Raw genomic sequence first — 27,098 nt, 5'->3', positions numbered from 1 at the left:
GGGATGACACCTATGCGATTCTCTCTAGAACAGGGCTTAACAATTCGATGAAGACCGTTAGCACTCGCGCCTGCTGACGTCCTTCCTCGCGAGCAGAGCAGTAGCGGCGTGGTGGGGAGTGAGAGAAACAGTATAAGCCTTAAAAAATATCGCCCAGTTGTTTTTTTGTTTGTTTTCAGAATGAAATTTTCACTCTGCAGTGGAGTCTGCGCTGATACGAAACTTCCTGGCAGATTAAAACTGTGTGCCGCACCGAGACTCCAACTCTGGACCTTTGTCTTTTGCGGAGATCTAGCAGGCTGTGGCTAAGCCATGTCTCCACAATATCCTTTCTTCCAGCAGTGCTAGTACTGCAAGAGGCAGACACTAGCACGAGTTGGCTATTGGAAGAAGGCAACTAATCAGTATGAGGGTCATTTAGAAACTAACGCCTCCCGTTTACTGTCAAGGGAACTGCAACAGATACAGAAAGCCGAATTACGCACTAAAAAGAGCAAGATTTCATCTAGATATTCATTTTTCCAGATGGTCACTACAATTCTTTATGCGAGTATGCTAACGTTGAACAAGAACTATACCGTGTTCATAAAAACCTGAACCAGCTGAAGCTAACCAATGTCTGACAGCTTTGAGGGCAGCATCTTATTCTGGAAATACTGACCATGTCGTCCATCTTTTATGGGCCCAAATAGATGGAAGTCTGAAGGTGCTAGATCAGGACTGTATGGCGAATGTACTAGGATAGTCCAGCCAAATCTGACGATAAAGTTCCTTTACCGCAAAACTGTTATGTGGGCTTCTGCTATCGTGCTGAATGTTGAAATTAATCTTCTCCTCTGAGCAACTCTGGAAAATCGTGCTTTCAGCCTGCTCATGGCCGTCTTGTAGCGTAGCGAGTCGACAATTGCTTTAGCCATCAAGACATCCGAGTAGATTAGATTAGATAAGATTTACTTTCATTCCAATTGATCCATAGTGAGGAGGTCCTCCAGGATGTACAACATGTCAGAAAAACAACAATACATGACAAATATTTACAACTAAAACAAATAACCTAATGTACCATTCCACAGGTCCCAAGTGGAATGATCGTCATTTTTTAATGAACACTATATGAAAGAGTCATTTTACAAATACTAATGCACTGAATTTAAAATAAAAAAGTTTTTTCATTTATTTATAAGGTAATAAACTTGTAATGTTGTTGTTGTTGTTGTGGTCTTCAGTCCTGAGACTGGTTTGATGCAGCTCTCCATGCTACTCTATCCTGTGCAAGCTTCCTCATCTCCCAGTACCTACTGCAACCTACATCCTTCTGATTCTGCTTAGTGTATTCATCTCTTGGTCTCCCTCTATGATTTTTACCCTCCACGCTGCCCTCCAATGCTAAATTTGTGATCCCTTGATGCCTCAAAACATGTCCTACCAACCGATCCCTTCTTCTAGTCAAGTTGTGCCACAAACTTCTCTTCTTCCCAATCCTATTCAATACCTCCTCATTAGTTACGTGATCTACCCACCTTATCTTCAGCATTCTTCTGTAGCACTACATTTCGAAAGCTTCTATTCTCTTCTTGTCCAAACTAGTTATCGTCCATGTTTCACTTCCATACATGGCTACACTCCATACAAATAATTTCAGAAACGACTTCCTGACACTTAAATCTATACTCGACGTTAACAAATTTCTCTTCTTCAGAAACGATTTCCTTGCCATTGCCAGTCTACATTTTATATCCTCTCTACTTCGACCATCATCAGTTATTTTACCCCCTAAATAGCAAAACTCCTTTACTACTTTAAGTGTCTCATTTCCTAATCTAATTCCCTCAGCATCACCCGATTTAATTTGACTGCATACCATTATCCTCGTTTTGCTTTTGTTGATGTTCATCTTATATCCTCCTTTCAAGACACTGTCCATTCCGTTCAACTGCTCTTCCAAGTCCTTTGCTGTCTCTGACAGAATTACAATGTCATCGGCGAACCTCAAAGTTTTTACTTCTTCTCCATGAATTTTAATACCTACTCCGAATTTTTCTTTTGTTTCCTTTACTGCTTGCTCAATATACAGATTGAATAACATCGGGGAGAGGCTACAACCCTGTCTCACTCCTTTCCCAACCACTGCTTCCCTTTCATGCCCCTCGACTCTTATAACTGCCACCTGGTTTCTGTACAAATTGTAAATAGCCTTTCGCTCCCTGTAATTTTACCCCTGCCACCTTCAGAATTTGAAAGAGAGTATTCCAGTTAACATTGTCAAAAGCCTTCTCTAAGTCTACAAATGCTAGAAACGTAGGTTTGCCTTTTCTTAATCTTTCTTCTAAGATAAGTCGTAAGGTTAGTATTGCCTCACGTGTTCCAACATTTCTACGGAATCCAAACTGATCTTCCCCGAGGTCCGCTTCTACCAGTTTTTCCATTCGTCTGTAAAGAATTCGCGTTAGTATTTTGCAACTGTGACTTATTAAACTGATAGTTCGGTAATTTTCTCATCTGTCAACACCTGCTTTCTTTGGGATTGGAATTATTATATTCTTCTTGAAGTCTGAGAGTATTTCGCCTGTCTCATACATCATGCTTACCAGATGGTAGAGTTTTGTCAGGACTGGCTCTCCCAAGGCCGTCAGTAGTTCTAATGGAATGTTGTCTACTCCCGGGGCCTTGTTTCGACTCAGGTCTTTCAGTGCTCTGTCAAACTCTTCACGCAGTATCTTACCTCCCATTTCGTCTTTATCTACATCCTCTTCCATTTCCAACCCTTGTCTAGCCATCCTGATTTAGGTTTTCCGTGATTTCCCTAAATCGCTTCAGGCAGATGCCAGTATGGTTCTGTTGAAAGGGCAAGTCCGATTTTCTTCCCCGTCCTTCTCCAAACCGGGCCTATGCTCTGTCTCTAATGCCCTCGTTGTCGACGGGACGTTAAGCACTGATCTCTTCTTCCCTGTTCCTGCTTTGAGTGATAACAACTGAACAGTGTCGATTGGGGCGTGACGCGTCGTGTACATCCTTTTTCATCACTACCGAAGCTGTGCCCACCACCTCAGGTTCGCACGTCTACTATATCGTCTCCACACATCTGTAGCAAGGGTCTGTGGGTTTCAGTTCATTCACTTTGTTCAGAAGTGAGAAATTCAGCGACAGATTTCTGGTTACAATAAAATGAATACCCTTAGTTGCATACATGCGTTGATATAAGTCAATGGGGACAATTGAAAATGTGTGCCCCGACCGGGATTCGAACCCGGAATCTCCTGCTTACATGGCAGACGCCCCCCATCCATCTGAACCGACGGGGACACAGAGGATAGTGAGATTACAGAGACTTATCTCTGGCACGCCTCCAGTGAGACCCACATTCGCAGCTTTTGTCCCGCACTATATTCATAGTGCCCCTGCCCATTATACTCATTACTCGGGGTTTTACAACCGACTCCCATGAGAGTTCGGGCACTGTTTGTGCATCTGCACAGAAGAAGATGGTCAAATGGCCGGTGAGCATTATATATATATATATATATATATATATATATATATATATATATATATATATATATATATATATATACTACTGGAAATTGAAATAAGAACACCGTGAATTCATTGTCCCAGGAAGGGGAAACTTTATTGACACATTCCTGGGGTCAGATACATCACATGATCACACTGACAGAACCACAGGCACATAGACACAGGCAACAGAGCATGCACAATGTCGGTACTAGTACAGTGTATATCCACCTTTCGCAGCAATGCAGGCTGCTATTCTCCCATGGAGACGATCGTAGAGATGCTGGATGTAGTCCTGTGGAACGGCTTGCCATGCCATTTCCACCTGGCGCCTCAGTTGGACCAGCGTTCGTGCTGGACGTGCAGACCGCGTGAGACGACGCTTCATCCAGTCCCAAACATACTCAATGGGGGACAGATCCGGAGATCTTGCTGGCCAGGGTAGTTGACTTACACCTTCTAGAGCACGTTGGGTGGCACGGGATACATGCGGACGTGCATTGTCCTGTTGGAACAGCAAGTTCCCTTGCCCGTCTAGGAATGGTAGAACGATGGGTTCGATGACGGTTTGGATGTACCGTGCACTATTCAGTGTCCCCTCGACGATCACCAGTGGTGTACGGCCAGTGTAGGAGATCGCTCCCCACACCATGATGCCGAGTGTTGGCCCTGTGTGCCTCGGTCGTATGCAGTTCTGATTGTGGCGCTCACCTGCACGGCGCCAAACACGCATACGACCATCATTGGCACCAAGGCAGAAGCGACTCTCATCGCTGAAGACGACACGTCTCCATTCGTCCCTCCATTCACGCCTGTCGCGACACCACTGGAGGCGGGCTGCACGATGTTGGGGCGTGAGCGGAAGACGGCCTAACGGTGTGCGGGACCGTAGCCCAGCTTCATGGAGACGGTTGCGAATGGTCCTCGCCGATACCCCAGGAGCAACAGTGTCCCTAATTTGCTGGGAAGTGGCGGTGCGGTCCCCTACGGCACTGCGTAGGATCCTACGGTCTTGGCGTGCATCCGTGCGTCGCTGCGGTCCGGTCCCAGGTCGACGGGCACGTGCACCTTCCGCCGACCACTGGCGACAACATCGATGTACTGTGGAGACCTCACGCCCCACGTGTTGAGCAATTCGGCGGTACGTCCACCCGGCCTCCCGCATGCCCACTATACGCCCTCGCTCAAAGTCCGTCAACTGCACATACGGTTCACGTCCACGCTGTCGCGGCATGCTACCAGTGTTAAAGACTGCGATGGAGCTCCGTATGCCACGGCAAACTGGCTGACACTGACGGCGGCGGTGCACAAATGCTGCGCAGCTAGCGCCATTCGACGGCCAACACCGCGGTTCCTGGTGTGTCCGCTGTGCCGTGCGTGTGATCATTGCTTGTACAGCCCTCTCGCAGTGTCCGGAACAAGTATGGTGGGTCTGACACACCGGTGTCAATGTGTTCTTTTTTCCATTTCCAGGAATATATATATATATTCATATATAGATTTCTGGTTCACACGCACTTCAATCTGAGACGTTCATCTGGTAAGCTCCCTTGCTGCCCCTATCTGTTGTAGGACAATGAGAGCAACAGGACAGTAGAAGATTCGAAAAAATTAGTTTCGTCAGCGTAGTCAGGCAAGTGAAGACTAAAAGAAACAGAAGGCATTTGCTTCGGAATGACGCTAATACAGAGAATACGTAGAAGCCGATGCAGACAGCGACGACTAGGTATTCTCACAGCGTATATGTAATGGCCACTTTTAAGGTGGGTAGGACGTCAAACGGGCCGACTTGGAGCAGGAGAGGCACCACAGGACATTTTATTTTCTACTGTCTATACTTTTACAAATAAATTCATAAAACTTTGTCAGCATGACCAGGAAGGATTCAGGATTCACACTCATAGCAGTGGAAGTGCAAAAACATAACAAAATAATTTTTTTTAGATATGGAATTTCATCATTTTTTCACTTAATTTTGGCTGCATTTGTTGCTATAGATACATTTTTCTTCACAAGTAAGAGAGATTCTTTGATGAATTTTGCACAGCATAAACCATACTTACAGGTGTATGAAACTCTATGATTTTCCAAATCTATTAAAAACTGTGGTAAAAATTGAGTTAATTGACTACAAAATATGATTTTTTTCTAAACATAAAGTTTAAAACCTAACAGTTCATTCATTTTTTCATAAATTAAATAAAATAGCTCTGAGCACTAAGGGACTTAACATCTGCGGTTATCAGTCCCCTAGAACTTAGAACTACTTAAACCTAACTAACCTAAGGACATCACACACATCCATGCCCGAGGCAAGATTCGAACCTTCGACCATAGCGGTCACGCGGTTCCAGACTGAAGCGCCTAGAAGCGCACGGCCACACCGGCCGGCATGGTTTGTAAGCTGTGCAAAATTCATCGAACAATCTCTCTTACTTATGAAGAAAAGTGTACCTATAGAAACAAATGCAGCCAATAGTAAGTGAAAAAATGATGAAATTTCACATGTATAAAAATTATTTTGTTATGTTTTTGAACTTCCGCTGCTACGAGTGTGAATCCTGAATTCTTCCTGGTCATGCTGACAAAGTTTTATGAATTTACTTGTAAAAGTACAGACAGTGGAAATTAATGTCATGCTCCAAGTGGGCCTGTTTGACTTCCTGCCCCTCTTAAGTCATACGCAGATGCTCTTGCAAAGCCGGCCGAAGTGGCCGTGCGGTTAAAGGCGCTGCAGTATGGAACCGCAAGACCGCTACGGTCGCAGGTTCGAATCCTGCCTCGGGCATGGATGTTTGTGATGTCCTTAGGTTAGTTAGGTTTAACTAGTTCTAAGTTCTAGGGGACTGATGACCTCAGCAGTTGAGTCCCATAGTGCTCAGAGCCATTTTTGCTCTTGCAAGGTCTCGAGCTTTTGTGCTGTAAAGCGAAGATCTTGCGCGGGATAACGTCAGCTGAGAAAGTGTGCAGATTAGGGATCGGCGGAATGCTCGCACGTGATTGGCCTGGTCACGGCCGGGTCACGAGGCCCTGATATTATGTGAGCCGGCGCGGGGTCGACCAGTATGGTGGACGTTCTCCGGCGCTTCGCAACCGGTTTCAGTGCGGCGGCGTTCGGCGTCGGGGCAGACAACATGCGAACGCTCTCGCTTGCAGTGGCCGTCGCGTACTGCTTCCTGAGCCTGCCTGCCGGTCCGGGACAGGTAGTGAGCTACGCCGGTCAAATAGCATTCCAGACAGACCCGCCCAGCTTGATTGCCTTCTACGAGTCTGTCAAGAATGTCCTCAGCAGGACACTCAGGCCGAAGGACCGGGCGAAGTTCTTGGAGACACTGCGACAGCGAAAGGTTAGTTCTGAATTTGATGACTGTTGATGAGGAGGAAACTTTTGTTTTCATTAGTGCTCGCCTGTTCACATTTACGAGAAGCCAGGCAGTCTACATTTTCGTTTATGTGATAAGATTTGCAGACGTCTGCTATCATTACTAGTTTTGCGGGATGTTATGATGCTAGTTAGAAGTCCTTATATAACTTAACTAGCTGAGTATACGACGTATGTATTTATTCCAGTTCTATTAGTCCATCTCCTCTTATGCCTCTTTCTCTGGCCGTCTCCTCCTCTCCCCTCTTAGTCCTTTTCCTTCTTCCCCCCCCCCCCCCCGTCCATTTCCTTATCTCCTGTTCCTGCCATCACTTTCTCTCTCCTCTCTCTGTCGACCTCCTCCAACCCCCCTCTCCCTCCATCTCCTACTGCTCTTCTCTCTGTCTATCTGCTACTCTCCCCTCTCTCTGTTAATTTGCTTCTCACCCCTCTCTGTACATCTGCTTCTCCCCCTCTGTCCACCTTTGCCTTCCCCCCTCTGTCCATCACTTCCTAACCGCTCTATCTCTTCCTTATACTTTTCATCTTCTGCTCCACCTCCATTTGTCCGTATTCTTCTCCACCCTCTCTATGTCCAACTACTCCTCCCCCCCTCTCTGTCCCTAACGGCTTCTTTCCTTTGTCTGTCCATCTCCTCTCCCCTCCTCTCTCTCTGACCACCTCCTCACCTCCTCTGTTTCTGCTCATTTCCACCTCCCCTCTCTCTGTCCATCTCCTCCTTCCCCATATCTCTGTCCATCTTCTCCTTTCCCCTCTCTGCCTGTCCGTTTCTTATTCCCCCCTCCCCCCAATCATTCTCTGCATTATCACTCCTACCTGAATGGGAGGTTTGCTGTTTCTTACACCCACAGTATTTCTTTCCAGACAGCAACTAATAGACTACTGGCCATTAAAATTGCTACACCAAGAAGAAATGCAGAAGATAAACGGGTATTCATTGGATAGATATGTTATACTAGAACTAACATGTGATTGCATTATCACGCAATTTGGGTGCATAGATCCTGAGAAATCAGTACCCAGAACAACCACCTCTGGCCGTAATAACGTCCTTGATACGACTGGGAGTTGAGTCAAATAGAGCTTGGATGGCGTGTAAAGGTACAGCTGCCCATGCAGCTCCAACACCACATTTCATCAAGAGTAGCGACTGGCGTATTGTGAAGAGCCAGTTGCTCGCCCACCATTGACCAGACATTTTCAATTGGTGAGAGATCTGGAGAATGTGCTGGCCAGAGCAACAGTCGAACATTTTCTGTATTCAGAGAGGCTCGTACAGGACCTGCAACATGCGGTCCTGCATTATCCTGCTGAAATGTAGGGTTTCACAGGGATCGAATGAAGGGTAGAGCCACGGGTCGTAACACATCTGAGATGTAACGTCCACTGTTCAAAGTGCCGTCAATGAGAACAAGAGGTGACCGAGACGTGTAACCAATGGCACCCCATACCATCACGCCGGGCGATACCCAAGTATGGTGATGACGAATACACGCTTCCAATGTGCGTTCACCGCGATGTCGCCAGACACGGATGCGACCATCATGATGCTGTAAACAGAACCTGGATTCGTCCGAAAAAATGACGTTTTGCCATTCGTGCACCCAGGTTCGTCGTTCAGTACACCATCGCAGGCGCTCCTTTCTGTGATGCAGCGTCAAGGGTAACCGCAGCCATGGTCTCCGTGCTGATAGTCCATGCTGGTGCAAACGTCATCGAACTGTTCGTGCAGATGGTTGTTGTCTTGCAAAATTCCCCATCTGTTGACTCAGGGATCGAGACGTGGCTGCACGATCCGTTACAGTCATGCGGATAAGATGCCTGTCATCTGGACTGCTAGTGGTACGAGGGCGTTGGGATCCAGCACGGTGTTCCGTATTACCCTCCTGAACCCACCGATTCCATATTCTGCTGACAGTCATTGGATCTCGACCAACGAGAGCAGCAATGTCGCGATACGATAAACCGCAATCGCGATAGGCTACAATCCGACCTTTATCAAAGTCGGAAACGTGATGGTACGCATTTCTCCACCTTACACGAGGCATCACAAGAACGTTTCACCAGGCAACGACGGTCAACTGTTGTTTGTGTATGAGAAATCGGTTGGGAAGTTTCCTCATGTCAACACGTTGTAGGCGTCGCCACCGGCGCCAACCTTGTGTGAATGCTCTGAAAAGCTAATCATTTGCATATCACAGGATCTTCTTCCTGACGGTTGAATTTCGCATCTGTAGCACGTCATCTTCGAGGTGGAGCAATTTTGATGGCTAGTATTGTAGATGTACCAACAAATTTTCTTGAAATCGATCCAGGGTTTTAGGAGGAGCTTTTTACCCACAGCTTTTCTCGTTGTGTACACACGCTGATCAGCCAGAACATTATGACCACCTACCTTGCAGCCGGTATGTCTACCTTTGGCACGGATACAGTGGCGACGCGTCATAGCACGGAAGCAGCCAGGCCTTGGTAGGTCGCTGGAGGGAGCTGCCACAACATTTGGACATAGAAATCACTTAACTCCCTAAAATTATGGAGTGGGGGGGGGGGGGGGGCGGAGGGCGATGAACTCTGATGCCACGTTCAGTGACATCCCAGGTGTATTCGATCAGGTTCAGATCTGACTAGTGGGGGTGGGGGGGGGGGGTGGGGGTTGGCAACACATCAATTGGAGCTACGTACTATGTTGTTCAAACCATTCGATCACACTCCTAGCCTTGTGACATGGCGCATTGTCTTATAGAAAAATGCCACTGTCATCCAGAAACATGATCGTCATGAAGAGACGTACCTGCTATCAGTGTACGATATTCCTTGACCGTCATGGTGCCTTGCACGAGCTCCATCGGACCCATGGATGCCCACGTGAACACTCCCCAGAACGTAATGGAGCCGCTGCCAGCTTGTCTCCATCCCGCAGTACAGGTGTGAAGGAGCTGTTCCCTTGGAAGACGACTGATTCACGCTTTCCAATTGGCATGACGAAGAAGGCATCGGGAGTCATCAGACCATGCAACGCTGTGTCCAGTGTCGATGGCCACGTGCCCATTTTAGACATAGTTGCAGATGTCGTGGTATTAACATTGATACATGCTGGGGGGCGTCTGCTCCGGAGGCCAATCGTTAAGAATGTTCGATGCACTGTGTGCTCAGACACACTTGTACTCCGCCCAGCATTAAAGTCTGCTATTAGTTCAATCATAGTTCGCCGTCTGCCCTGTTATACCAGTATGCCCAGCCTACAGCGTTCGACATCTGTAATGAGGTGTGGCCGCCCAAACCTTGGTTTCGCCGCGTGTTGAAGATCCTTTCCGCAGCTCTTCTCGAACACTCGACAGGCCGTGGAGTTTCCAAAATGCTCATGCCGTGCCTCCGGGCCATCACAACCTGCCCTCGGTCAAACTCAGATAAATCGCGTCCTTTCACATTCTACACACGAACAGCTCGCTCACTGCTACTACATGTGCCGCGTGTGTGTCTCACTAGCAGTCATTCCTTGTCAAGTGACGTTGCTGGCCCCTGGGCCGGATTTATATCGATGGTAGGTCGTTCATCATAATGTACTGGCTGATCAGTGTACACTGGCGGAAAAAAAAAATCGCAACACCAGTAAGGAATTTTGCGGCATAAATGAAAGTTGGTAGGAGAGTTTATGCATCTAAAAGATGATGTCTGTTCCAGTTGATCGCAAGTCTCATGAAAGTTGCGCTGGAAGCGCTACTATGAGAATTCAAATCAGGTACAGCGTTAGTTACTTTTGAGATTGGGCATGGTAGTTGATGTTAGCAAGAGTGCCTTTAAGGCTACAAAGCCGCCACTGTGAACACCTCACTGAGTTTGAACGAGGCCGCGTAATAGGGCTCCAAGAAGAAGGACGTTCCTTTTGCAATACTGCAGAAAGACGTAACGGGAAGCTAACCACTGTACATGATTGTTGGCAGCAGTGGTGAAGAGAGTGTACGGTCACAAGAGGACCGGGCTCCGGACGGCCACGTGGCACTACCGAGAGGGAAGACCATAGTGTTCGGCATCGTACTGCATCTGCGGCAGAGATTTGAGCAGCAATTGGTCCGACAGTGAGACAACGAACTGCTAAAAATAGTTATTTCAAGGACAGCTCCGAGCAAGACAATTATTCAAAAACAGTCTTAATCGCATTTATTATTATTACACCGCCAACCGGTTTCAACCCGACCTAGGGGTCATCTTCTGGGTGTTTACACTGTGAAATTACAGATATCCGTCAGAAAGACTCCATTATACAACAGCTAAAATTACGTAAATTTAAAATATGTTAGCCGTTGGTCGACTGCTGGTGGTGTCACTCCTGTCTACATAACGGCAGGAAACTATGCGAGACTAACCCTTCGTCTGGGCTTAAATAGCGTACTGAGATCACGTGAATAGACGGCAACACCCCCAGCGGCGATCAACGGCATTTAATACAGTTTATTATATGTAATTAATAGTCACCTTGGTTTAACATGAATTTAGGTGACAGTAAATAACAGAAAACGGAACCATTCCATTTAAAAAGAGTTACAATTATAGTGTTAATATAAAATTATAACAAATGTTCCGTAGTCAACTCGTAAAATTCGTAAAAGTATATTATTATGTGCCATAATATAAAGTAAAACAATTTGTGACACACAAAAACTGGTGTCGTCTTGTATTAAAATATATCTATTCGTACATTTACGAAGAAAACATTTGAGTCAATTTACTAAAACGGCTAATATGGAAGGACTACAAAGCCCTCTAGTCCTTGTGGTTCCCATGCATTGTAAAGCGTATATCAGGCGCCCTCTAGTCTGTGTAGCGAGGACGCCGTCGTCATGGTAGCAGCTGGTGTGTTCGTATGGTGTAATCTTTGCCCTGGCCACGGCGTCCGTTGCCGTGGTAGCGGTATGTCATGGCTCTTCTATTCACGTGATCTCAGCACGCTATTTAAGCCCAGACGAAGGGTTAGTCTCGCATAGTTTCCTGCCGTTATGTAGACAGGAGTGACACCACCAGCAGTCGACCAATGGCTAACATATTTTAAATTTACGTAATTTTAGCTGTTGTATAATGGAGTGTTTCTGACGGATATCTATAATTTCTCAGTGTAAACGCCCAGAAGATGACCCCTAGGTCGGGTTGAAACCGGTTGGCGGTGTAATAATAATAAATGCGATTAAGACTGTTTTTGAATAATTGATTAATCATACTAATCGCTGCTTCATCTCCACAACCATGTTGTCCAAAAATCCGAGCAAGTTGCCCTATAGCATGGATTCCACTGACCCCAAATCACAGCCACTTGTAACTTCAGTGGCGTCAAGTGAGAGCTCATTGGAATGTGCAATTTTTAAAAGTGGGAAGGAACTCCTACCAGTGATGATATTATTAAAGACGAGACGTAATCTCGGATTGGACAAGAATAAGAAATAAAATTGCTCGTGCTCTTTTCAATGGAACAATTCTGATATTAACCTTCACTGACTTAGTTTGAGAACACAAAACTTAAAACTGGATATTCCAATGGTGAATTGAACCTCTTTCCTCCCGAATACATTTGAATCAGTACTACACCTGAGCTCATTACCGAAAGTACGATTGCATGCGGTATCGAGTTAAATTTGTGACTTGATTAAGGAATCCTTGGTTGGAAGGAAGCAGCATGTTATCTTGTATGGAGAGTCATTGACAGGTGTGAATTCCGATTCTTGCTGTTTATGTTGTATATTAAAGACCTTACAGTATTAATACATTATTGGCCATTAAAATTGCTACACCAAGAAGAAAAGCAGATGATAAACGGGTATTCATTGGACAAATATATTTTACTAGAACTGACATATGATTACAGTTTCACGCAATTTGGGTGCATAGATCCTGAGAAATCAATACCCAGAACAACCACCTCTGGCCGTAATATCGGCCTTGATACGCCTGGGCATTGAGTCAAACACAGCTTGGATGGCGTGTTCAGGTGCAGCTGCCCATGCAGCTTCAACACGATACCACAGTTCATCAAGAGTAGTGACTGGCGTATTGTGACGAGCCTGTTGCTCAGCCACCATTGACCAGAAGTTTTCAATTGGTGAGAGATCTGGAGTGTGCTGGCCAGGGCAGCAGTCGAAAATTTTCTGTATCCAGAAAGGCCCGTTCAGGACCTGCAACATGCGGTAGTGCATTATCCTGCTGAAATGTAGGGTTTCACAGGAATCGAATGAAGGGTAGAGCCACGGGTCGTAACACATCTGAAATATAACGTCCACTGTTCAAAGTGCCGTCAATGAGAACAAGAGGTGACCGAGACGTGTAACCAATGGCACCCCATACCATCACGCCGGGTCGTACGCCAGTATGGCGATGACGAGTACACGTTTCCAATGTGCGTTCACCGCGATGTCGCCAAACACGGATGCGACCATCATGATGCTGTAAACAGAACCTGGATTCATCCGAAAAAATGATGTTTTGCCATTCGTACACGCAGGTTCGTCGTTCAGTACACCATCACAGTCGCTCCTGTCTGTGATTCAGCGTCAAGAGTAACCGCAGCCATGGTCTCCGAGTCGATAGTCCATGCTGCTGCAAGCGTCGTCGAAATGTTCGTGCAGATGGTTGTTGTCTTGCAGACGTCCCCATCTGTTGACTCAGGGATCGAGACGTGGCTGCACGATCCGTTACAGCCATGCGGATAAGATGCCTGTCATCTGGACTGCTAGTGGTACGAGGGCGTTGGGATCCAGCACGGCGTTCCGTATTACCCTCATGAACCCACTGATTCCATATTCTGCTAACAGTAATTGGATCTCGACCAACGCGACCAGCAATGTCGCGATACGATAAACCGCAATGGCGATAGGCTACCATCCGACCTTTATCAAAGTCGGACACGTGATGGTACGCATTTCTCCTCCTTACACGAGGCATCACAAGAACGTTTCACCAGGCAACGCCGGTCAACTGTTGTTTGTGTATGAGAGATCGGTTGGAAACTTTCCTGATGTCAGCACGTTGTAGGTGTCGCCAACGGCGCCAACCTTGTGTGAATGCTCTGAAAAGCTAATCATTTGCATATCACAGCATCTTCTTCCTGTCGGTAAAATTTCGCGTCTGTAGCACGTCATCTTCGTGGTGTAGCAATTTTAATGGCCAGTAGTGTAGTAACCTCAGACTTTTTGCAGCTGATGCGGTTATCTACAATGAAGTACAGTCTCAATGGATATGTACAAATAATCAGTCGACTGTGACTTTTCAGGTGGTGGTAGCTATTGTTGTCACTGCTACGAGGCGCTACTGGTGATAACAGCGCGGCGGCGTCGAAATTTAACCAGACCAGGACCAGGCAGTACGCGTGCGTGGGGAAACGCTCGCGTTCATAGTGCCCCCTACCGGAAGTCGCAATAGGCCTTCCGCGCGTGCGCTGCAGGCAACGACTGTGCTGCCGGACGCTCCTGTGATTAAAAGCTGAATTAAATCTTAGTAATGCCCCGCGACGGGTCACAAGTCTTAAGTTCTTGTCTCTCCTTCTTTTTTTTAATGAAGACCAGTGCTGGATTCCAGGCACCGCTTAACTGAGAACCTGAACCCCTGTTGATAAGATTATCCGCCATGTCAGTGTATATGACCTCCTTAAAAACACAGGCGTGGAATGATGACGTTGAGAATAAAACTACGGCCTTCTTGTAAAACATGCGATGTACTGTGTCCAGGCAATGTTTCGCTACCGCTGATACGACGATGGTGTTCAACACAACGTTCTTGCTCGGTTCAGCATGTCTGTCCAATAGAAGATTTCCCACATTCGCGTGGGATCTTGTACACACCACCTTTCCTAAATTTTAGACGGAACACAACAAATTCCTCAACTTTGCTGGTGGCCAAAAAACACCCTTGACGCCGTGTTTCTTGAAGATTCTTTCTATTCTTGAAGACATGCCGCCAAAACACGACAAAAACGCCTCTGCAATGGGTGACTCCGCATCTTCATTTACATCCTTGATTTGAATTTGATTCGAACGGAGGGCATGGCGTATCTGTCTGTCAGAATACTCTTCCTTTTTGAATACCGTTCATAGGTGTTGTGACTTACCAGGTAGACTGTCGGTATGTGAGACCACGTGTGCTCTACGTACCAAAGAGCGTAAGCCTCTACCACGTTGTGCAGGATGCTGACAGCTCGTGGCCTGGAAATACTGGGTGACCAAAAAGTCAGTATAAATTTGAAAACTTAATAAACCACGGAATAATGTAGATAAAGAGGTAAAAATTGACACACATGCTTGGAATGACATGGGGTTTTATTCGAACAAAAAACAACAAAGTTCACAAAATGTCCGACAGATGGCACTGGACAGAAAAACGTCAGTAACTGCTACCGTGACGCGTGAGAGGTACGGCGATATGTTACAGAATCGCATCATCCCCAGCCTGGCTGATTAACACCTGCTGGAACGTACGATGTTTATGCAGCATGGCGCTCCATCCCATATTGCTAGACGCATGAAAGATGTCTTGCGCGCGTCTTTTGGTGATGATTGTGTGCTCAGCCGCCACTTCCGTCATGCTAGGCCTCCCAGGTCCCCAGACCTCAGTCGTGCAATTCTTGGCTTTGGGGTTACCTGAAGTCGCAAGTGTATCGTGATCGACCGACATCTCTAGGGATGCTGAAAGACAATATCCGACGCCAGTGCCTCACCATAACTCCGGACTAGCTTTACAGTACTGTTCACAACATTATTCCTCGACTACAGCTATTGTTGAGGAATGATGGTGGACATATTGAGTATTTCCTGTAAAGAACATCATCTTTACCTTGTCTTACTTTGTTATGCTAATTATTGCTATTCTGATCAGATGAATCGCCATGTCGGACATTTGTGAACTTTTGTATTTTTTTGGTTCTAATAAAACCCCATGTCATTCCAAGCATCTGTGTCAATTTGTACCTCTCTATCTAGATTATTCCGTGACTTATTCAGTTTTCAAATTTATATTGACTTTTTGATCACCCGGTATAGTTCACGTGAGTTGTTTTGCAGTAGACACTAAGTCCCAGTGTACCGTCGATTTTTATTTTCATCATTCCATCTTTTTCCACTTCCATGGTGAATGTGTGTTCGGATGGAGCAATTTCAGAAGCTGTAGAAACGTACGTCTTTATTCCGTGCGACCACGCCACAAATATGTTGTCTGCACACCGCCAGAAGCAAGAAGATTGGAGACATGCCAACTGCAGTGTTTTTTCCTCAAGGTCTTTCATAAAATAGTTGGAAACCAGCACTGGCCGTCTTTAAGTCAAAACAGAAGAAACAAGAACTTCCGATTCAAGAGCCGACGCGGCGCACTGCTGAGATTTAGTTCAGTTCTTAAGCACAGGAGCGTCCAGAAGCACAGTCATTGTCCACAGCGCACGCACAAAACGCCTTTCCGCGCTTCCCTGAGCACCGCTTTCCACCAACCGCGAGCGTCTTCCCGCGCACGCGTACTGCCTGCTCCTGGCCCACACATTTCGACGCGGCCGCGTGATGATTATCAGTCGCGCCTTTAGCAGCGACGACAGCAGCTATCCACACCTAAAGATGTCGAAGTTCTGTTGACGAAATATTATCAGATTTGCGCAACACGATCTGACGGCAAACCCCAGAAAGTATTTGCATTCAATAGGATAGTGATAAGATTTCAAAGTGAAGCAAATAAATTTGCAGCTTCCCTTAGGTATTTAGGAATATAAAATGCTGCACTTCAGAGAACAAAAAAAAGTAATGTTCTGTGACTACAGTCTCAACAAGTCACAGCTGGAATCAGTCAATCAATACTCGGATGTAACATTCTATAGGGATGTTAAATGGAACCATTACGTTGTTCAGTAGTAGGAAACCAAGTGGCAAACTTCGATTTATTAGTACAGTACAACGAAAATGTTATCGGTCACTCTAGGGTGACTCGTCCTAGAATACCGTACAAGTGTGTGGGGCCTGCACCACATAGAAGTAATGGAGGATATTGAGCATACACAAAGAAGGGCAGGACGAATTATCATAGTGTTGTTTGACCCACGGGAAAAGCTAAAGAAAATGAACTGGCAGGCTCTTGAATATACACGCAAACTATCCCGAGGAATATGAATTTGTAGGGATCCGAGACCTGTTAAAATCACTCTGGCTGTACTGCCACGTCGTCTTACAATGTACTTGAAATACTAAAACAAACCGCCGTATCTGATAGAAAAGTATCTTGTATCAGCTATAGAAAGCCTTATTTAATGCAGAGGTGCACTACAAGCAGGACTGCAAATTTTTTCGCTTTGACATCATACTGAATACAACAAGACATTGTACAGAAATAATTATTCCAAGGACAGAGCAAAGCTAATACGGAGCATTAGGCATTGAATCAATGATCACAGCACAATAAATGAAATCCAAGAGCCTGATGAGACAAATGATGTTGAATTAAAACTATTGATCTCCAAATTCGCCGAATTTAGCAGACAGTAGCTGATAACAAAGGAGGAACAAAACGACAATTAAAGCAACTCCATTAGACTTACGAGGAGAACGTGGTAAAATAAATTGCCATAAGTCGATTTCCCAGAAACTTCGATCGGTGGAAGAGGAGTCAAAATAAACGAACACGTGTCTCACCATATCCGTAGATTCTCGGTCGTTTCTGAGATAATGACAGAGTATTCAAGGTACCTTGTAGTGCATGCTGAAACAGAGCGAAGCTGTAGCGCCGTGGCTAGCATAGCGGCCTTACATAACTGCGACACGTGTTTGTAACCAATTAAATTGTTTTAGTTTTATTTTACTTTATCTAGGCATGTCCGCAGAATGAATGCACCAGATCTTCCTGAAGAATGAATATCAGATTAAAAAGTAAGATTCAATATACGAATAAATACAAAGATGAAATATAAGAATTTGAGAATTTTAAAATATTAACCCCTGAAAATACCATACCTAAAATTTTTTTGAGTCATCATTCTTTTGAATGATTTGATGTTGTCCACCACGAATTCATCCCGTGTGCCAACCTCTTCACCTCAGAATACCACTTGCAACCTACGTCCTCTTCTGGATATATTTCGATCTCTGTCTTCCTCTATGGTTTTTACCCTCTACAGCTCCCTCTAGTACCATGGAAGTTATTTCGTGAAGTCTTACTTCATCAGTCCACCTAATTTTCACCATTCGTCTATAGCACAACATCTCAGATGCTACGATTCTCTTCTGTTCCGGTTTCCCCACGGTCCATGTTTCACTACCGTACAATGCTGTGCTCCAAACGTACGTTCTCAGAAATTTCTTCCTCAAATTAAGAGCTATGTTTGACACTAGCAGACTTCTCTTGGCCAGGAAAGCCCTTTTAGGCAGTCCTTGCTCCGTCCGTCATTGGTTATTTTGCTGCCTATGTAGCAAAATTCCTTAACTTCATCTACTTTGTGACCATAAATCCTGATGTTACGTCTCTCGCTATTCTCATTTCTACTACTTCTCATTACTTTCCTCTTTGTTCGATTTACTCTCAATCCACACTCTGTACTATTTAGATTGTTCATTCCATTCAGAAGATCATGTAAATTCTTCTGCACTTTCGCTCAGTATAGCAATGTCATCAGCGAATCGTATCACTGAGATCCTTTCACTTTGAATTTTACTTTCACTCCTGAACCTTTCCTTTATTTCCATCATTCCTTGTTCAATGTACAGACTGAACAGTGGAAGACTACATCCGTGTCTTACATTGTTTTTAATCCATGAACTTCATTCTTGGTCGTCCACTATTATTATTCTCTCTTGGCTCTTGTACATATGGTGCATTGCTCGTCTCTCCTTATAGCGTAGTCCTGTTTTTCTCAGAATTTCGAACATGTTGCACCGTTTTACATTGCGAACACTTTTTCTAAGTCGACAAATCTGACGAACGTGTCTTGATTTTTCTTTAGTCTTGCTTCCGTTATCAACCGCAACGCCAGAAGTGACTCTCTGGTGCCTTTATCTTTCCTAAAGCAAAACTGAACATCCTGAATTTTCTTTTCTTTTCTTCTGTTTATTATTCTTGCCAGAAACTTGGATGCGTGGGCTGTCAAGCGATAATTCTTGAACCTGTCAGCTCTTTTAGTCTTCGGAATTGTGTGGACGATATTTTTCCGAAAGCCAGATGGTATATAGCCAGTTTCATACACTCTTCATTTCAACATGAGTAATCGTTTTCTTGCCATTTCCCCCAGTGATTTTAGGAATTCTAATGGAATGTTGTCTATTCCTTTTGTCTTACTTGATCTCAAGTCTTCCAAAACTCTTTTAAATTCTGATTCTTAATACTGGATCCTCTGAAACGAAACTAATCTCCGCCGGAACAGGCCACGAAGGCCCAACGGTACCGACCGGCCGCCGTGTCATCCTCAGACCACTGGCATCACTGGATGCGGATATGGAGAGGCATGAGGTCAGCAAACCGCTCTCCCGGCTGTTTTGTCAGTTTGCGAGAGCGACTGGACCCCCTACCTCTTCATTATCTATTCTTGTTTCTTCTTCCATCTCATCAGACTAATCTTCCCCCTAATACAGGCTTTTCCGCTCTCTTCTTCTGCATTTAACATTGGAATTCCCATTGCACTCTTAATGTTGCCACCCTTGCTTTGAAATTCACGGAAGGTTTTTTGGGTTTTCTGCATGCTGAATCATTCCTTCCGGTAACATTTCCTTTTCGACTTCTTCACATTTTTCTTGCAACCATTTCGTCTTAGTCTGCACTTCCTATTTATTTCATTCCTCAGCGACTTGTATTTCTGTATATCATATAACAAATATTTGAAACTTACTGTGGCACCAAGTTGTAATTTTGCAATTAACTTAACGCCCTTGTCTCCTCTGACTTGATATGAAACACTTGTGTACTAATCTTCTACAGAGCCGACCACTGTAGCAGAGCGGTTCTAGGCGCTTCAGTCCTGAACTGCGCTGCTGCTGCAGGTTCGAATCCTGCCTCGGGCATGGCTGTGTGTGATGTCCTTAGGTTAGTTAGGTTTAAGTAGTTCTAAGTCTAGGGGACTGATGACCTCACATGTTAAGTCCCATAGTGCTTAGAGCCATTTGAACCATCTTCTACAGGCATGGATAGATAAATAAAAAAATAAAAATATGAAACACTTGTGTACTAATCTTCTACAGACATGAATAGATAAATGAAAAATAAAATAAAGTAAAAACAATAATGGGTTTCCAATACGGGACACAAAAGTGTGAAGCCGCGACGCTTGTGACCATGCTACGGCTTGTATTCAGCTGATAGCTCGCTACAAGGCGTCCAAAGTACATCTGAAATATTAACCGTCGGCTGTCGAGTACATACGGATAAGCCGAGACATGTGTTCGCTTATTTTGACCCATCTTGCACTGAGAGAAGCTTCTGGGAAATTGGGTTATGACACGTGCTGTGTTCTCATTAGCTTTCAGACTATTCTATTCAAGACTATTCTGCAATGTCCATTAGATAGGTACGTGCTGAGCAAAGTAATGAGGGACTGATGACCTCGCCGTTTAGTCCCTTAATCCCCCCCTCAATCAATCGATCTATCAATCAATCTATCAGCAGAGTAGTGAGAGTTTGGAGAGGACAGCCGTGGTCGACAGCCGCGCGAGACAGCTGCTACGAAAGCACAGTTCTTCCTTCAGACTGTCGAACGAATGTCAAAATGACAGATATTGAAATAATGACCATTGGACGAAAATTAAATGAAATCGCTGAACAGAGGAACGGCCACTAGATCTGATGGCCTACCAATACGATATTACATAGAGTACGCGAAAGAACTTACCCTTTTTCTATAAGCAACTTACTATAGGTCGCTGGAGGAGCAAAGCATTCCTGATGATTGGAATACAACGCAGGTCAATCCCATTTTCAAGAAGCGTCATCGAATAGAAGCACAAAACTACAGGCTTATATTTCTGACGTTGATCTGTTGCAGTATTTAGAAACGTATTTTATGCTCGGGTATTTTACTATTTCTGGAAACCAAAAATCCCCTCTGCAGGAATCAACATCGGTTATGAAAGCAAAGATCGTACGATACCCAGCTCATTTTGGTCGTCTACGAGACTCAGGAAACAGTAAATACTGACGTCAAGGTTGATAACGTGTTTCTTGACTTCCAGAAGATATTAGATACATTTCTGCACTGCCACCTAATGAATTCGCTGGGGAATGGGTGCTTCAGTATGTCGCTTTTCTGTCACTAGACATTTCTTTCCCTCATGTGTATGTGCAGGCCCATCGCCCATGTGACTTGCCATGCACAGGTAACAAGCATGTATGTTTTAATTCCTTATTGAAGCAAGAACTGTACGTGTAAGAACGGGCAATAACGGGCTTCAGAGATCCATGGCCGACCTACTACGATGAAGTCATTTGGGTTACTTCCAGATGAAAAATACTATCTGATAGTCATCCTCTATGATGGAAAGTTGGACCTCAAACCCATCTTCTCGGCGAGGACAGGCGATACTTACATGTTGAGCGTGGGGCAATGTCTGTCGCCGATGATCTGATTTGGTACAGAATCTAAAGGTTGTCGTTTGGACAACAATTCTGATGGTGTCCATTTTGGGAGCCGCGTGCACATCCTGAATACCTTTCAGGGGAGGGGGAGGGGATTACTCATAAAATCCAACGGAGTACCTTGTTCTGAAGAACGTGGAGGTATCGTAAATGTGTGGTGGACTATGCCCCACGAAGTGGTCCCGTACGGAAAGGCCGCAAGAACGATCGCCTTGTAGAGCCGCAATCTGATGAACTGATGTAGTTCGTTGTTGATGTAAAACTGGAGTCAGTGCTCTAGCCATTTGGAGGCAGTTCTTCCATTTGTCCTATATGAGGGCACGGAGAAAGTGTCCAGAGGCCAGGCTAACGCCGAGGTGCGGGAATCTTCGGTCATGTATTTTGCGGCTGTTCACCCGGACGGGATCCATCCTCGGTTGTCGTTGCGTAAAGTAGATTGTCGTCGTCTTGGCTTCATGCAGTTGGCCCTTATTCAGTTTGCATTCGGAAGGATATAGCGGAGTGTTGTCTTCTGTTCGTGAAGAACTCTGTGTCAGCAGCGTTATTGAACCAGGAGAACGTTGGCAACTCAGGGAAAGTCGTTGATGCAGATGTTAAAGTAATCTGTCGAAAAGACCGATGCGAGGGGAATTCCAGCTGCGATTGTCTTCGTGCTGGACTGTCTTTCCTCTACAGAGACCATGATCCGCCGGCCCTGCAAGTAGCTTTCGATTAGATGGACGTAGCTGTCTGGGAGCGATGTTTGCGCCACCAGTTTTTGAATCACATTTTCTTGCCGTGCCCCAACATAGGCACTGTCCTAACCCCAAAAATCGGCAGTTTTGGCTTTGGAGGTATTGAGGTTGCTGGAGTGTGCTCCCCGGATGGAGGACGTGCAGTTCAACGGTTTCAGCACTGGAAAGATCCGGACTGTTTTCACTGTTGCAGTAATTACCGCAACTGAAGGCACTTATTGTAGAGTATCACCAGCAAGATCAGTGACTTCTGCGGGAGGAACTGGTTATTTGTAACGGAGTCGATGCGAGGTGAAGAAGAGCCTTTCCTTTGTTTGAGAATGTTCTTAATTTTGGTGTGTGTTATGGTCGCTGACTGCCGCCTGGAGCAGTCATAAACTGCGACATCTGTTGTTCGTCTCAGCATTCTTTGTCGTTGAGACCATATATTGGGAGGTTGCTTCGGCACTTGTACGCCACTGTGAAAATCTTTGCAATCTGCGGCCCGTCGAAAATAATTCCTTGATCGATGGTTAGTGAAATGCGGTAGGGAGCTGGTGTTGAGTGGAAGGGTACTGAGCCATAATAATTTTATTAGCGTTTCTAAAAACACCAATTAATTTATTTTTAGAGCAAAAATCCAAGAGTAACACTGACTGAAATGACTAAAGTTCAATGATCAACTGATGGCAGACACCTAAAAAGGGCAACAATATAAATCACTTCCTTTTTGTAAAGATTTTAAAAAAATACATTTACATTACAAACAGCAAAACATATGAGTAAATGATTACGTCACAAATATCAAACATCGGCTATTGCCATTAATTATCAATACGACTGACAAAATTGGTTCAAATTTATGATGATAGAGGCGATGGCAGAGGCGACGGCAGTAGCAATAATTCCTCCTTCTCTGCTAACGTAGGACAGCGGTTGCCGTTATCACAGTACTACAAACCTTCATTAACAATTTCAGTCATGGTACTCAGGCATCTTATCAAGATCACAGTTAACAAGAGATAGAATCATTTATCCTGTAACACAGAGAGAACTCGTTAATTGTTTAGTAGAAATTAAACATACTACAAATGCAGACATTCTTCTTTAGTTTTTGTGTAGAAGCAAACAATTTAGTAAAAAGCTTGAGCTCGTGATACTAGCCAACTATAGATATTCCTCATAAATAAGGTAGCCAGATTGGACAATTTTCACTGACTATAAAGTACCATTCGTAAATCAGAAGAATTACATCTGCATTCTATACCATTAGATTCTAAAATCAGTTTGGAATAGTGACAGCCACAAGCCCACACACATTGACAGAACTGAACTCAAGTAGTACCAGGCAAAACCTTCATAAATAACACATTTATATACGTAACAACGGGCAACCAAGATAGCCACCACACGACACAAGGTGACTTGCACACTAATCGGATGCTCACCGTGATTTCTCGTAAAATCCAGCTCCCGTTGACAAACGCTTGCTTAGAGAGCGCCGAGAGAAGGATGTAACGAAGATTGCTCTTAGTCGGAAACCCACGGGTATCATCCAGCAGATGCCCCCGCGTCCAGTACTAGCAAAGGTCACACCAGACTCCAGCCCGGCACCTGAATGGACACAAACTGCTTACAATTTCAATTGCGGAGGACACGACGAATGCCGTGCGTTCTGTCGAAGTAGCTTTTAACGAGCAATGTTCGTTGCTGCGACCAACTCTCGGCCCGCCAAATCCGCAGTGAGCAAAGGCACCAACCACTCTTGCCAGCGGGCCACGGCAGACGCTTGGCCACAATATGGCGCCTCACTTGTGCTCTTCGCGGTCCGTGTCAGACTCCCTTTTCCCCAGGTCACCGCAGCCCTTAACTACTTCTCCTCCGACCTGCCCTCTACTGGCGACCGTAACGCACCATGCGCTCTTGCGGCCAGAGGGATTCCAAATCCGCGGAAATTATGCGAAATTAAACGCGGGCACACGGCAATGTTAGCTGTCGTTTTGGCTGAACCAGTGGCTGCAGAGATTCGACAAGATGCCAGTCCTGTTTCTGTTGGAAGTGAAATTGCTCCATCTTTTCCTCCCACGCTTCGCCCTCCCATTACATAAGATGGTATCGAAGTTCTCGCGGACATGGGGATTTCTGAATTCTAGCCAAAGCCGTCTATATCTGTTTTTCTGATGGCATAATTCTTGGAGGAGAGGTAGTAGTTCCACAAGCTATGGAGAGGCAATGATTATGGTTGTCGTAGCCTGTTGTATGGTTTTCTGGATATTTTTTATCAGGTAATTGACAGCTGTCATTATTTCCGCCTCAGTTCGGAGGGCGAACACCATTTACCTTTGCGGGTGAGAGTCCTGCGATAGCAGTCCCAGTTGATGGCAATTGTAGTCTAGTTGGCGTGCTACAATGAAATGTGGCGAAGGCCAATGGTGACTGGGAGATGATCTGATGGAATGTTACTGACTGTAGTGAGAAGTATGATGGCCGGAGTGTTCTTAGAAATGACGATATGCATTATGTCAGTTTCCTGCTGGTGATTGAAAAGCAGGTGCGTAGGATTCTGTGGTCCATGGAATTACACTTCAAGACCTTCTGCAGAGGTTTGGAGCGTGTCCCAATTCGGATGATTCACATTCAGATCCCCTCTGTTAAGCCCCGAATCAGAGAGTGTTGTCAGGACCTCCAGTTCAGTCTTCAGAGTGTGAAATGCTGAGATGAAAATGACGCCGATGAGTCTGTCCGAACCGTCACCACTGTGGCCTCACTGCCGTCGAGTTGCAGCAGTCTTCCTTATGATTGATGGGGAAACAGCAGAGAAAAACCAACGTGTCTCCTATACTGTCCATTGTGACAGTCCTGTGGGCTATCGTGTTTCGCGGCTGAAACAACTCACTGCCACGTAGATAGTGGAACGTGACTGTTATTTGGGGTGAGGGTAGGGGGTAGCGGTGGGGGCTGCGTATATGAAATGACTATCCTGCAAGGCCTTAACAAATACAACGTACCAGTTAACAGTGAATAAGTAATCCTGGCAGACGTAGCTAAACGAAACGTAGCTACTGATGGGGGAAACTACACTCCTGGAAATGGAAAAAAGAACACATTCACACCGGTGTGTCAGACCCACCATACCTGCTCCGGACACTGCGAGAGGGCTGTACAAGCAATGATCACACGCACGGCACAGCGGACACACCAGGAACCGCGGTGTTGGCCGTCGAATGGCGCTAGCTGCGCAGCATTTGTGCACCGCCGTCGTCAGTGTCAGCCAGTTTGCCGTGGCATACGGAGCTCCATCGCAGTCTTTAACACTGGTAGCATGCCGCGACAGCGTGGACGTGAACCGTATGTGCAGTTGACGGACTTTGAGCGAGGGCGTATAGTGGGCATGCGGGAGGCCGGGTGGACGTACCGCCGAATTGCTCAACACGTGGGGCGTGAGGTTTCCACAGTACATCGATGTTGTCGCCAGTGGTCGGCGGAAGGTGCACGTGCCCGTCGACCTGGGACCGGACCGCAGCGACGCACGGATGCACGCCAAGACCGTAGGATCCTACGCAGTGCCGTAGGGGACCGCACCGCCACTTCCCAGCAAATTAGGGACACTGTTGCTCCTGGGGTATCGGCGAGGACCATTCGCAACCGTCTCCATGAAGCTGGGCTACGGTCCCGCACACCGTTAGGCCGTCTTCCGCTCACGCCCCAACATCGTGCAGCCCGCCTCCAGTGGTGTCGCGACAGGCGTGAATGGAGGGACAAATGGAGACGTGTCGTCTTCAGCGATGAGAGTCGCTTCTGCCTTGGTGCCAATGATGGTCGTATGCGTGTTTGGCGCCGTGCAGGTGAGCGCCACAATCAGGACTGCATACGACCGAGGCACACAGGGCCAACACCCGGCATCATGGTGTGGGGAGCGATCTCCTACACTGGCCGTACACCACTGGTGATCGTCGAGGGGACACTGAATAGTGCACGGTACATCCAAACCGTCATCGAACCCATCGTTCTACCATTCCTAGACCGGCAAGGGAACTTGCTGTTCCAACAGGACAATGCAGGTCCGCATGTATCCCGTGCCACCCAACGTGCTCTAGAAGGTGTAAGTCAACTACCCTGGCCAGCAAGATCTCCGGATCTGTCCCCCATTGAGCATGTTTGGGACTGGATGAAGCGTCGTCTCACGCGGTCTGCACGTCCAGCACGAACGCTGGTCCAACTGAGGCGCCAGGTGGAAATGGCATGGCAAGCCGTTCCACAGGACTACATCCAGCATCTCTACGATCGTCTCCATGGGAGAATAGCAGCCTGCATTGCTGCGAAAGGTGGATATACACTGTACTAGTGCCGACATTGTGCATGCTCTGTTGCCTGTGTCTATGTGCCTGTGGTTCTGTCAGTGTGATCATGTGATGTATCTGACCCCAGGAATGTGTCAATAAAGTTTCCCCTTCCTGGGACAATGAATTCACGGTGTTCTTATTTCAATTTCCAGGAGTGTATATATGGTTCAAAATGGTTCAAATGGCTCTGAGCACTATGGGACTTAACTTCTGAGGTCATCAGTCCCCTAGAACTTAGAACTACTTAAACCTAACTAACCTAAGGACATCACACACATCCATGCCCGAGGCAGGATTCGAACCTGCGACCGCAGCGGTCGCGCGGTTCCAGACTAAAGCGCCTAGAAACGCTCGGCCACTCCGGCCGGCGGAAACTATATACATAGCAGAAATGCCTTTTATTTTGTGATTACATAACTGCAGATGGATCACTGAAAGCAGTTACTTCGATAAAATTTCTAGGGAGTGAAGCGGAACGACCTAATAAAAATAACTGCGAGTAAGGCAGATGCCAGACTGAGATTCATCTAGATGAAACTTCAGGAAATGTAGCCTACCGACAAAGGAAATGGTTCACAATTT

General features: G+C 45.9%; 1 protein-coding gene across 1 annotated transcript in view; it reads left to right on the top strand.

The window, feature by feature from the left end:
• The first annotated feature begins 6,578 nt into the window (after window positions 1-6,578).
• The window catches only part of LOC126239520 (phospholipase B1, membrane-associated-like), a 145,627-nt gene continuing 125,107 nt past the window's right edge, over window positions 6,579-27,098 (top strand). Inside the window, exon 1 of the mRNA XM_049947870.1 lies at window positions 6,579-6,860. Within this exon, the coding sequence (XP_049803827.1) occupies window positions 6,579-6,860 (282 nt within the window). The remainder of the gene's footprint in view (window positions 6,861-27,098) is intronic.

The sequence above is a fragment of the Schistocerca nitens genome, chromosome 1, assembly GCF_023898315.1.
Source record: "Schistocerca nitens isolate TAMUIC-IGC-003100 chromosome 1, iqSchNite1.1, whole genome shotgun sequence".
NCBI classification, from domain to species: Eukaryota; Metazoa; Arthropoda; class Insecta; order Orthoptera; family Acrididae; genus Schistocerca; species Schistocerca nitens.
This window is presented reverse-complemented; position numbering and strand designations above follow the sequence as displayed.